This window comes from Peromyscus maniculatus, chromosome 1 (assembly GCF_049852395.1).
Source record: "Peromyscus maniculatus bairdii isolate BWxNUB_F1_BW_parent chromosome 1, HU_Pman_BW_mat_3.1, whole genome shotgun sequence".
Classification (NCBI taxonomy): domain Eukaryota; kingdom Metazoa; phylum Chordata; class Mammalia; order Rodentia; family Cricetidae; genus Peromyscus; species Peromyscus maniculatus.
The window spans coordinates 131,880,027-131,892,077 of record NC_134852.1 but is presented as its reverse complement, the minus strand read 5'-3'; the positions used below and the strand labels follow the sequence as shown (position 1 = coordinate 131,892,077).

At 43.6% G+C, this 12,051-nt stretch overlaps 1 protein-coding gene across 2 annotated transcripts in view; it reads right to left on the bottom strand.

Moving 5' to 3' along the window:
* Nucleotides 1-12,051, bottom strand: part of Scnn1g (sodium channel epithelial 1 subunit gamma) — a 34,426-nt gene that overhangs the window by 13,508 nt on the left and 8,867 nt on the right. For both annotated transcript variants that reach the window (XM_006980336.4, XM_076551645.1), the window contains exons 5-6: nt 11,275-11,378; nt 8,161-8,324 (exon numbers count right to left, since the gene is read on the bottom strand). In XM_006980336.4, coding sequence (XP_006980398.1) covers nt 8,161-8,324; nt 11,275-11,378 — 268 coding nt within the window. The remainder of the gene's footprint in view (nt 1-8,160; nt 8,325-11,274; nt 11,379-12,051) is intronic.

The following is a 12,051-nucleotide window of genomic DNA, read 5'->3' as shown; positions in this document are numbered from 1 at the left end:
GTTCAGAGAGACTTCCCAGATGAACCCAGTGCACTGTCTGCCCCACAGAATGATCTAATACTTGGTGATTGTTTGAAACCACTCTTTTGAAGATGGTACATATGGAGAAAACGCTAAGTGACACTGTCTGAATCCGAGCCCAGAATCTCCCCCACCCACCTTAGTGACATGCTAGTCTATTCAGCTGTTCAAGCTGGAAACCCGAGCTTCATTCTAGAAACTTCTCCTTCGTTGAGTTCAGTCAACAGGAGATGCAGAGAGACGTCTTTGAACCAGCTGAATCTTCTGCCCTGTCTGCTCTGCTTGATGTTGTCCCTCACTGGGATCGTTGAAAGTCACCCATTTGTTCTTCCGCCCCCACTTTCTCTTTCTCCGTATCTCCTCCCCCTCCCCCATCCATCTAAATTACAGATCTTGTCCCATCAGTGTCCTCATGGCCTGGTGATTCAAGACTAAATGCATCAGCCTAGCCTGCGATGCATTCCTTCACTGGCCTCAATTTACTTTTAAAATTCCACCCCCCTCTTGATTCATTTCAATCCAACAGACAGGCCTTACTACAGCAGCAAGTGGCCTTTTATTACAGAGAAATTAGACACTGAACTTGTAACCTAAAAGTACACAACTGGCCTGGGTGTGGTACTGTCTACATCCCAGGTACTTAGTAGGCTGAGGCAGGAGGGTGGTGGGTTCAAGACTGGACTGGGCTACATAATGAGACCTTGTCTCAAAATAAATATAATAATGATGATAATAATAAAGACATGGGGTTGTAGCTTACTGGTAGAGAACTTGCCTAGTATACTCAAGGTCCTGAGTGTAATCATTGGTACTGTTAATAAATAGATAAATAAATAAGCAAACCAAACAATAACATATATAGTTGGCCCTTTGATTGTACAGTATCTACCAATTGTGGATTGAAGACATGTTTTAAAACCTTATCTTGGGATTGGATAGATGGTTCAGTGGTTAAGAGATCATACTGCTCTAGTACCTGAGTTCAGATCCAAGCACCTACATTGGGTGGTTTACAAATGCCTGTAACTCCAGCTCCAAGGGATCTGACACCTTCTGGCCTCCATGGGCACCTGTACATGCACAGGCACTCATGTAAACAAAATACATCTTTCAAAATAAAATAATAAAACTGTGTCTCTGTTGCACATGTTGATCCTTTCTTTGTCATTATTCTCTAAACAATACAGCATATGTCCACAATATTTATATAGTATTCATATTTATAGGGTGTGTAGGCACTATGCAAACGCTACCTCATTCTATACAGGGACCAACTTGATCACCAAAGGATTCAACCATTTGTGAATAGGAAATGTTTGGGAAAGTACATGTACTGGCTAGGTTTTTGTCAACTTGACATAGCTAGAAACATATCTAGGAAGAGGAAATTTTAATTGAAAAGGTGCCCCATAAGACTCACCTAAAGGCAAGTCTGTGGTGCATTTTATTGATTGGTGATTGATGTGGGAGGGCCCAGCCCATTGTGGGTGTTGCCACCCTAGGCAGGTGGTCCCCAGTGTTTAAGAAAGCAGGCTGAAAGCCGGGCGGTGGTGGCGCACGCCTTTAATCCCAGCACTCGGGAGGCAGAGCCAGGCGGATCTCTGTGAGTTCGAGGCCAGCCTGGGCTACCAAGTGAGTCCCAGGAAAAGGCGCAAAGCTACACAGAGAAACCCTGTCTCGAAAAACCAAAAAAAAAAAAAAAAAAAGAAAGAAAGCAGGCTGAGCAAGTCATGAGAGAAAACAAAACAAATAAAACAAAACAGTAAGCCGTACTCCTCCATGATTTCTACATTAGCTCCTACCTCCAAGTTCCTGTCCTGACTTCCCTGGATGATGGATTACAAGCTGAAAGATGAAATAAGCCCTTTTTCCCCAAGTTACTTTTGGTCATGTTGTTTTATCACAGCAATGGAAACTCCAACTAAGACAATGCATTTATAATACACATCTATAGGTTTTCAGTGACTTACATAGCAATTTTACCGTATTGGGCATTAACAGTAATCTAGACATGATTGAAAGCACATAGGGGAATCTATGCAAATACTGTGCCATTTTCTCCAAGGAACGTGAGCAGCCATGGACTTTGGTATCAGTGAAGAGTCTTAGAAGTAATTTCTGTGGTGATATATTGTGTACCCTAATAAACTTGCCTAGAGGACAGAGCCAGCCACTAGGTTAATGATAGAGGTCACACAGTGGTGGCACACACTCTTAATCCTATCATTCGGGAGCAGAGATCCGTCTGGATCTCTGTGAGTTTAAGGCCACACTAGAAACAGAGCCAGGCAGTGGTGGCACACACCTTTAATCCCAGAACTGGGAAGCACACATGCCTTTAATCCCAGGAAGTGATGCTGGGCAGAGAAAGGTATATAAGACATGAGGAAACAGGAACTCACTCTCTTTAGGCTGAGGATTTCGTAGAGGTAAGAACTAGTGGCTGGCTGTTCTGCTTCTCTGATCTTTCAGCTTTCACCCTGGTATCTGGCTCGGGTTATTTTTTTTTTTTTAAATTATTATTAAAAGACCATCTAAGATTCGAACAACAAATTTCCTTCCAATACCAAAGGACAACTGTATACCATAGGAACTCAGAATGTCATGATGTTGTCTACATTTACACAACAAAATTGTATGTTGTCATTGAAACTGGAGGACTATCGTGCTGTGGAACAATGCTGGTGATATATTTTGAATTCTGAGGAAAGAAAAACAAATCACAGGGGTATACTCAGGAATGTTTCATTTTAATAATAATATTTAAAAATTAGGAAAGAATCCCAGGACTTTCCCCTGCATGCCATTATGGGTGGCATGATGCTTAATTTTGAACATCAACTTGACTGCATTTAGAGTCACCTAAAAGACACACCTCAGGCATGAAGGCATTTCTAGAGAGGTTTAGCTGGAGAGGGAAAACCCACCTAGAATGTGGTGGAGGGAGCACCATTCCATAGGCTGGGGTCCCAGACTGAATACAGGAGACAACAAAAAGCAAGCTGAACACCAGCCTTCGTCTTCCTCTGCTTCCTGACTATGGACACAGTATGACCAGTGACCTCACGCTGCTGCTCACATCTCTTCCTCACCATCATGGACTGTATTCTCAAACTGGGAGGCCCAATTAAATCCTTCCTTCTTTACACTGCTTCTGCCTTTATGTTGTTTTCAGTCACAACAAGGAGAAAAGTAACTGAAACAGGTGATTTAACTCTGCATTTTGTGGTATGTTATAAATGGTGTGTGTATGTGGTGTGTGGTGTGTGTGTGTGTGTGTGTGTGTGTGTGTGTGTGTGTTGCAAAACAATTCATACTGCCAATTAATGGTGAAAACAAATTACTCAAAATTAGAAATCAAGACATAAAAAAAGGTTTAGAGGAAGAAGTATACTTAGTCTCTACATCCTGCAGAAAATAAATCAAACTGGTTAAAGTATGAAATGAAGTGGTAAAATAATTGGAAGGAAATCCACTTCGGTATCTGATCTCAAAGAGGGAACCCTCAGCAGACATACTGACAAAAGAGAGGGAAGAAAGGTCACGGCTACACAACACTTAGTGCTTTTTATTGAAAAATGCTGTAAGAAACTCAAAGGAAAGCACAAAGCAGGGAAGATGCTTTCAACACATACAGCAAGTGATTAGTATATTTTATATATGTGGAATGAGTATCCTTCATATATATGATACAACAGTATAGTGTTATATAGTAATATGGATATGTATCATATAATGTTATATAGTAATATGGATATGTATCATGTGCATATTACATATGTATCTCATAAAAGAAAGGGTTATTAAAAAGAAAAGATAAACCTTCCCTAACATCTCTGGCCGCCCCTCAGACAAGTCTTGATGTGTACCCCAGGCTGGCATCAAGTCTGTGACTGCTTCCACCTCCTGAGTGCAGGGATTACAGGCATTCTTTCTCATGCCTGGCCACATCTCTTTTCTCAAAGCATATACAGGAATGCCAGTGCATTTTTTTTCTGAGCACTTGTTATATGCCAAGCATGTAGTGCATGTCACACAAGTGCCTAGCAGACATTAACTCACTGAACTCTCACCAGCCACAAAGCAGCATTTCTGTCGCCATCTCATTATACAGATGAGGTAACCAAGGTGTGGAGATCATATAACTGAAATGCAAAAATCAGACCCCTGAGTCCTCAATCCCTGAGATACCCATCCTTGTGAAAAGAATGTGTGAGTACACTTGAAGGTAAAGGAATATTGTGGGGTTTGCAGTACAGTACAGTGTCTCTCTGCAACATGACTCAGCCCTACACCTCCAGGAGTGAATGGTCCACCCCGGTTCACTTCCTCAACTCCCATTCACCATCAACCTATTGTACTCTGGTTTCTGTTCCACTCCTTCCACCGCAGGCAGTCTTGGCAAAGAGTGCCAGTGCCCTCTTGGTCTCCAAACCCAGAGAACTCCTCTCATCTTTCATCTTGCTTGACCTCTCGAGTGCACTTGACACACCTTCCCGAGACTCTCTGTTAGTTATCTGACACAGATTCCTCCTGGCTTCTGTTTCTCTGTCCCTCTATTTTCTTTCTGTTCAGCTAAATGGCTCATGTTGAGGCTTCTGTTTCAGGTCTTGGGTAATGGCATTTATTTCCAAGCCTAGGAATATCTCCCAGATTTTCTTCTGAGCTCCAGATTCACTTACATTCTATCTTCACCTGCTTTTGCCCTCAAGACACAAGTAATTGGGCAAGTCTTGAACTGACATAGTCATCTTCAACACCTTTTCTCTTTTATTCCCTAGTTCCCAGGCTGGTACTGACCCACCCCACAGCTCAACCAACCAGGACCCAAATATCCATCTAGTTTCCCCTAGCTGTTCTCAATCACATCAGTTGTAAAACCCTGCGGCTTCTACACTCTCTCTATGTCTAACTCCTGCTCATCTTCACAGCCATTGCCCTAGTGAAGATTCTTACAGTTTCTCTCCAGAATTGCTATTAATGTGCTATCTCTAGCATATTGATCGGACTTTACTCAAAATGCTATTTTTAAGACAATGTCTCACTGTGTAGGCCAGCCTGGCCTCAAATTCCGAATCCTCCTGTTGTAGCCCCCGGAATGCTAGAATTGCAGGCATGTGGCACTGTATCCAGATGTCAAGGTTCAAAAAGTTTTCCTATGTGTCTTAACATCTTACCCATGGCCCTTTTATAGTTGCTGTGCTCTCTATTTGGACTAGCCTTTCCTGATATCATTTGGCAGGAACTTATTCTTCTAGAATTCATCACGTAGGAAGCTTTTCCAATAGCCTCCATTTGACTATCCACCCATCTAGCTACCCATCCATCCATCCATCCATCCATCCATCCATCCATCCATCCATCCATCCTTTCATCCATGCATCTACCCAGTAATTACTGGGAATATATTACATTCCAAAATCTGAGACTAGGTACAAAACAGACAGGGTCCTTGTTTCCCCAGACACAGTCTTTACGTTGCAGATGTATGTTGATCAATGAATCAATCAACAATTGATTGATTGTGTGTGTGTGCATGTGCGTGCATGTGTGCGTGTGCGTGTGCGTGTGTGTGTGTGTGTGTGTGTGTGTGTGTGTGTGTGTGTTACTAGCACCCAGCACTAGCCAATGTGCACACTAGGTGAGTACTCTACCAGCAAGCTGCCTCCCCAGCCCAGGTGTGTTGATTTTTGTCTTCTCCTCTTAAAGTTTGGGTTCATCTTTTGATATTCAGAGTCTTGGACATGTTAAGCCATATAGGCCTTAAAAAATTAAAAAAAAAATTTGTTGACCAGTTAGTTCCTTGACGAAGACTATCAGCTTACCATGCCTATCAACAAATAATAAGTAAGCAAACAAACGTGAAAAATGAAAAAGGAAGGAAGTCTAGTTTGTTTGGATTTATTCTTCGTGATTCCCTGCTGACCTCTGAGTAATCCATGTCTTTCTGTTGTTGTTCTGCGTGGTCATCAATCATACCTCTGGCTGACTGACCCTGCTGCATGCCTTTGATTTTCTACAGGTGTAGCAGAAAACTCAACCAGATCCTTGTTTACCCACCATTCGTATAGAGAGTGTTTGCTTAATAACATGGTGGGTGTTTCCAAGCTCAAAACGGAGACCCAGAGGACAGAATGCATTTTGTTTTGAGTTTTTGAAAGCTTGCTTAACTCTTAACCATTTACAGACACTACAAGCGGCAGGAGGCAGAGAGAGGGTAAAAGAGTGAGGAAGGAAACAGTCGAAAAGTCCAAGCCCTTCTTTAGAGTTCAGAGAAAACAGTATGGGGGATGTTGGGTGTAAATGTCCACTGTTGTCTTCTGAGAGCTTTCAGCTCTTCAGTGAACAGAGAAATTAGTGGTACCCCAGGTTTTCCAATTCTTCATTTGAGCATACTGAAGAATCAAGCTACTTCTGTCTCTTTGAAAAAACAGCATTCATATAGCCCAACTGTACACATTACCTATCTCCTATATTAGAACAAAAGGTCTCAAGCGATATACATCTGAGAGCATCTGTATCACCAGACGACTATCAGAATGGTTCCTCCTCTACTGAAGGAACAGATGTCCTGGGTACCACCTCAATTCTACTTCATCGTCTCCACTAGTAATGCTTAAATCACATTTCCTCAGAACAGCATACCCTGAATCTCACCTTCCCTTGGGTCAGTATCCCATTCCAATGGTTCCAATGTATCCCTTCAAAATTCATGTGTTAGAAATGTAACCCCCAAACTCAGGTGTCAATAATATTTGGGGATGGGATCTCTGGAGATCATTAGGAGATAAGGGCATAAAGTGGGTTCCTATGATGGTGTTAGTAGCTTTGTAAGAAGAAGAAGAGTAACCTGAGCTATCGTGCTCACTCTGTGAGGCCCCTGTCCTGTTTACCTCTTTACCAATGGTCACCACTGTGCTGGACTTTCCAGCCCCATATTACAAGCCCAACAAAACTCTCCACTTTATAAATAATCCAATTTTATGTTTTTAACCAGAAGACTGACCAAGACACTCATGATATGCTCTTATGAAGCCCTCCTACCACTTGTCTTAAGAAATCAAGGCTGAAGAGTTCCAGGCCAGCCTGGGCCACATGAAAAGACGTTATCTCAAAAAGCAAATGTGATGTCTATCCACTGTTGAATGACTACCTGACTATCAAGCCTCGAATGCCCACTACCTCACTGAGAATCGCTTTAAGTTTCTAAGTTACATTTCCTGATAGTACTGACTCTTGTGATCATCACAGGATTTTGATCCTTGATGAATCTTTCAGAGATTCTAGTTTAGAAAATCTGAGCCAATGGCTTAGATTTTTTGAAACCACTGCTCTGGAGACTAAGTTTGTGAGATGCAGTGACTGGGAGTTTACAGTGAGACATTAAACACAGATGCCGATAAAGATATAAGCAATAGTCCCTAAAGAGATTGTTTGTCTAGTTTTTCCACCACACACAGGTAAAAAAAAATTCTCCATTAAGGACGAATATAAGAAAAACTACAATGGATAGAATGCCCTCTTGTCAGAGCGGCAAAGATTAAGAGTAGAATAATAAGGTATGTTATTTGGTGTCTGGGGCCCATGCATGCTTCTTTTGATAGGCATGTGGGTTCCAGAACGCACTTAGGTTACAGAAGGTCAGAGGCTTGAGGGTAGAAAGAGTTCTTGGCAGATGAAGTGAAATTCCTGGAAGTGTGATGGGCTAAACAGATCTTTGAAAACTCCATAACTTTAAGTGGGTATCAGCGTGTCATCGTTCCCCCCACCATGTGCCAGGAAGCATCCTAGAAGGATGGTATCTGCTCTCCTTACCTGACTGACAAACCTATAGCTAGTATTGGATACTTCAATTCCATAAACACTGGTGTGGTTTTTTGTTTGTTTGTTTGTTTTTAATGAGGGAGTTTTCCTGAGTTACTTCCCAGATGGCATCCTGTGCTTGCTAACTCACATGGAAGACGCAAACACAAACTTGAATATGACTCCTGGAATGACCATTGGGGTAGCCATTGGAAAGCACAGACTCTATGCTCTCTTGGAAAACAGCATCCTTTTTCATTAGCTGGACCTCTGCAGCCATCACTCAAAAATAAAAAATAAGCCTTTCTAAACATAAGCCAGTGAATATCCTCTTACCAGGTGCATTCCTATGGAGGTGGACATTGCTGTCTCAATCTCTGTCCCCACATCTTCGATGAAGGGGTATTCATTCTGCTGATGGATAAGCACCTTGGCTCCCGTGGAGGACACCAGGAAGGGGTTGTATTCATCTTCGTTTATGTATAAGATGACTTGCAGTCCTGAGAGACGGAGCAGCTTGCTGTAGTCAAAGGCTAACAAAACAGTCCCCAGGGGCTTGGGGGAGCCTCCAATCCAAGACCCAGGGACTCCCAGAAAGTAAAAGGTAGGTGAAAACCAGACTGGAATCTCTAAGACAGCAGGACTTGTGTTTGATCTGCTTATTACAAGTTCAAAATAGTGATATCACAGTCACAGCGCCAGCTAAGACTAAATCCCTGCTAAATAAAAAGGAACTGGCTGAGACATGTAAATCTATGTAGTTGTTGATAAAGGAAGTTCTATTGGGCATCCAAAGGTACCTTCAGTGCTGTAGCTGTTTACAGAGTGGAGCTGGGGAAGAGATAAAACGTGATCGTGTATCTGGTTGTTGGTTTAACCTCCTTTCTTCTCCTGCTCTTGTTCTCTATGCAGAATATATTCTGTACCCAGCTGCCAAATGGAACATTCAAGACTGGAAATCAGGTCAGATCACCACCTGAAGCCCTTTAGTGAAATCTCTCTGGATATGGGGGAATGCCATTGATTCCCCCTGCCTGTCACCATCAAGGCTATGAAGATTAGTCTGATCTATGTATTTATCCTCAACTTATCCCTTTCTCTCTCTTTCTGGCTCAGCTCCAAGTGCACTGCTCTTATGTGGTGGTTTGAATAAGAATGCCCCCATAGACACATATGTTGAATTCTTGGTCCCCAGTTGGTGGAACTGTTGGGGAAGGATTAGGAGCTAGGCCTTGGAGGAAGTGTCATAGGAGTAAGCTTTGAGGCTTCAGACACTTCCTGCCACCCCGAGTGTGCTCTCTGCTTCCTGCTTAGAGTTCAAGATGTGCTCTCAGCTGTTCCTATCACCATGTCTTTGCTCCATCACCATGGACTCTAACTCACTGGAACTGTAAGCCCAACTGAATGCTTTCATACGTTGCCTTGGTCATATTGTTTTATCTCAGCAACAGAAACGTCACTTATATACCTTATTTATCTCTCTAGAACACATTGGCTTCATTTCCTTCTCTAGAACCCAGACTGCTCCTGTGAATGCAAACATGGACCTTCTCATCTTTGAATATCCCCCTCAATGAGGTCTTTCTGAGTGCCCCCTTTTCCAGCTCTTTTCCCATTCTGAGCCCAGCCACTCTGTCATCCCCCTTTCTGCTCCCTCCCCCTCCTACCTCTCATTAGTATTGTGGTTAAATCATGTCTCTGCATGTTTATTCATTTTCCTAATGTCTCTTTCCATGGGAATGCAAGTTCCCTAAAAGCAGGAATGGCATCTCTCATTCCCCACTGTATTCCTAGCTCCTCAAAGTCTGGGGCCAGCAGATAGTAGATAGTAAGTGTTTAGCAAATGAATGAATGAATGAGTGAGTGAATGAATGAATGGGTAGAATCTGTGTGAATTGAAAGATGGGAACTTCAGAGCTATTCTAACCCTTTCTATTTGTAAATCAGGGAACTGAGCCCAGGAAGGGATATGGTGCACAGGGGGCCACACAGCTTCTACAAAGCAGAGCCAGAACTCTGCCCCTGTTCACTCAGTTCCCAGCCAGCTTCTTTCAATGTGCATTGTGGGTCACAACTTTCATGGTCTTGGAAAGAACACCGATTTCAGAGTTATGAAAGCCAGGATTCTGGTATCGGATTTCCCCTGTAACAGAGCCTGGCTATTCCTAACAAGAGTATATCTGTGTAACAAATTAAGTTCTATTCACATGGAACTTTTCAAGAATTCCCTTTGCTTGGCCATGGTGGTGTATGCATGCCTGTACTCTTCTGTCCTCAGGAGGCAGTGGTAGGAAGCTCACAAGTTTGGGGCCATCCTGGGCTTTCTAGTGAAACCGTCCTCAAAATAAGCAAGGGCTAGGGGTGCAGCTCAGCACCGGAGTGCTTTGTTTAGCTTGTGCATGGCCCTTGGTTGGATCCTCAGCAGCACAGAAAAGGCATGGAGGAGCTCCTTCTGTGAGGAAACCAAGCCGGTCTGCCATGTTCCTACCTCCCTGACAAAGTAGACGTAGCAGAAGTAGTGGTGTCATAAACGGTTGTAATGGTGGCAGCAGTGGTATCAGTGATAGTTGCACACATGGTGTGTGTGGCTAGGGTGTGTACCTTCCCCTGGCCAGGTTCACAGAGCGAAGTGCCGGCCTCCAGTGTGAAGGCATCCAGAGATAGGGCTTTAATGAAGGCTCAGTAAGGTCTTAAGGGCATGGCTCTAATCTGACAGGACTGGTGTCCTTATAAAAAGGAGAGACAGCACAGCACCCTCTTGAGACAGAGGAAAGGCCATGTGAGGATACAGGAAGAAGACAGCCACCTACAGCCAAGAAGAGAAGCCTTATCTGAATCCACAAGTGCCAGCACCTTGATCTTGAACTTCCAGCCTTCAGCATTGTGAGAAATTAATGTCTACTGTTGATGCCACCCAAACGATGGTATTTTGGTATGGAAGCTTGAGTGTGTTCCAGATCTTATTCTACGTGCTCTGAATAACATTTATGGGAGCTACTGTTACTGTTCTCACTTTATAGTTGAAGGGCAGTAACCAAGGTCACACAGTGAGAGGCAGAGCTGGGGTTTGGCTCCAGAATCTGTCATCGTAACTAAGCTAAAGGTGTGTCTGCCCGCCTAATCTCCTATTCAGCCCATCTGGGTTTAGCTCTGTTTAGACGCCACCTGCCCAGTATTAGTCACCCCAGCAACGAGCTTAAACCAGAGTGGTTTGTCAGCTAAAGGGAGCCCAGCAGTGTCCCTGCGACTCTCTCAAAGATAGAGACGTTAGAAAGGCAAACACACCCATAGCGAAGAAGAGAATGACCATGGATGCTCCTGTATGCACTGGGAGAGGGCAAGTATGCCTTTGCTTTAGAGCCAGGTGGAGGGGATGGAGGCTCAAGCATCCCCACTTATCAAGGTAGTTACTCCAGTGTCTCAGGGTCCCCTCCACTCAGGTTTCCTTACCATACTCACTGCCCCCCATGGAGGTGCTGAGGATGGTGGCATTTTCTCTGTTGTTGAACGTGTAGCAATTTCCATACATTGGATGGTGGAAAAGCGTGAAGTTCCTATGGAGGAAGAGAAAGGCTCATACGGAGCTGGGCTGGGGCTTGCCCTTGCGTATCCCAGTTGAAGTCAGGAAGCACTGTGTTGATGGAGAAAGCTTTCCTTTGGGATAATGGATATGAATGTGACTCAGCTTTCCCATTTTCCTCTGGTGAAATGAACAGGCGCCTCAGCCAGGCTGACAGACCTTGATGTAGAATTAGACTACGCCTTTTGTTCTTACTCTTAATCCTCTCACTGCCATCTCTATTTTGATTTGATATTACTTTGTCTTTGAAATAGGGTCTCATGTATCCCAGGCTCACTTCAAATTCCCCATGTAGCCAAGAATAACGTTGAACATGCTATCCTCCTGCTTCCCTCTTTGGAGGCCTGGGAGTACAGGTGTGTACCACTGTGCTTTGTGCATGTTGAGCAATCACTCGACCAACTGAACTACATCCTCATCCCTGACATGATATTCTTCATGTCACATGCCTGCCCCCAAATTTCTCTACCCTTGAATTTCTTAGGTAACACTTGAAGCTTTTCAAATCCCCAGCCCCATGAAATGACGCTCAGAGGAGTCCCATCCGATGGCCATTATGTAAGTTCAGGACCTTTACCCTCAAGGGGAGATTACCCCAAACACTCAATATTTGCAAGGACCACTGTGTATATTAATGTACAGAAGGG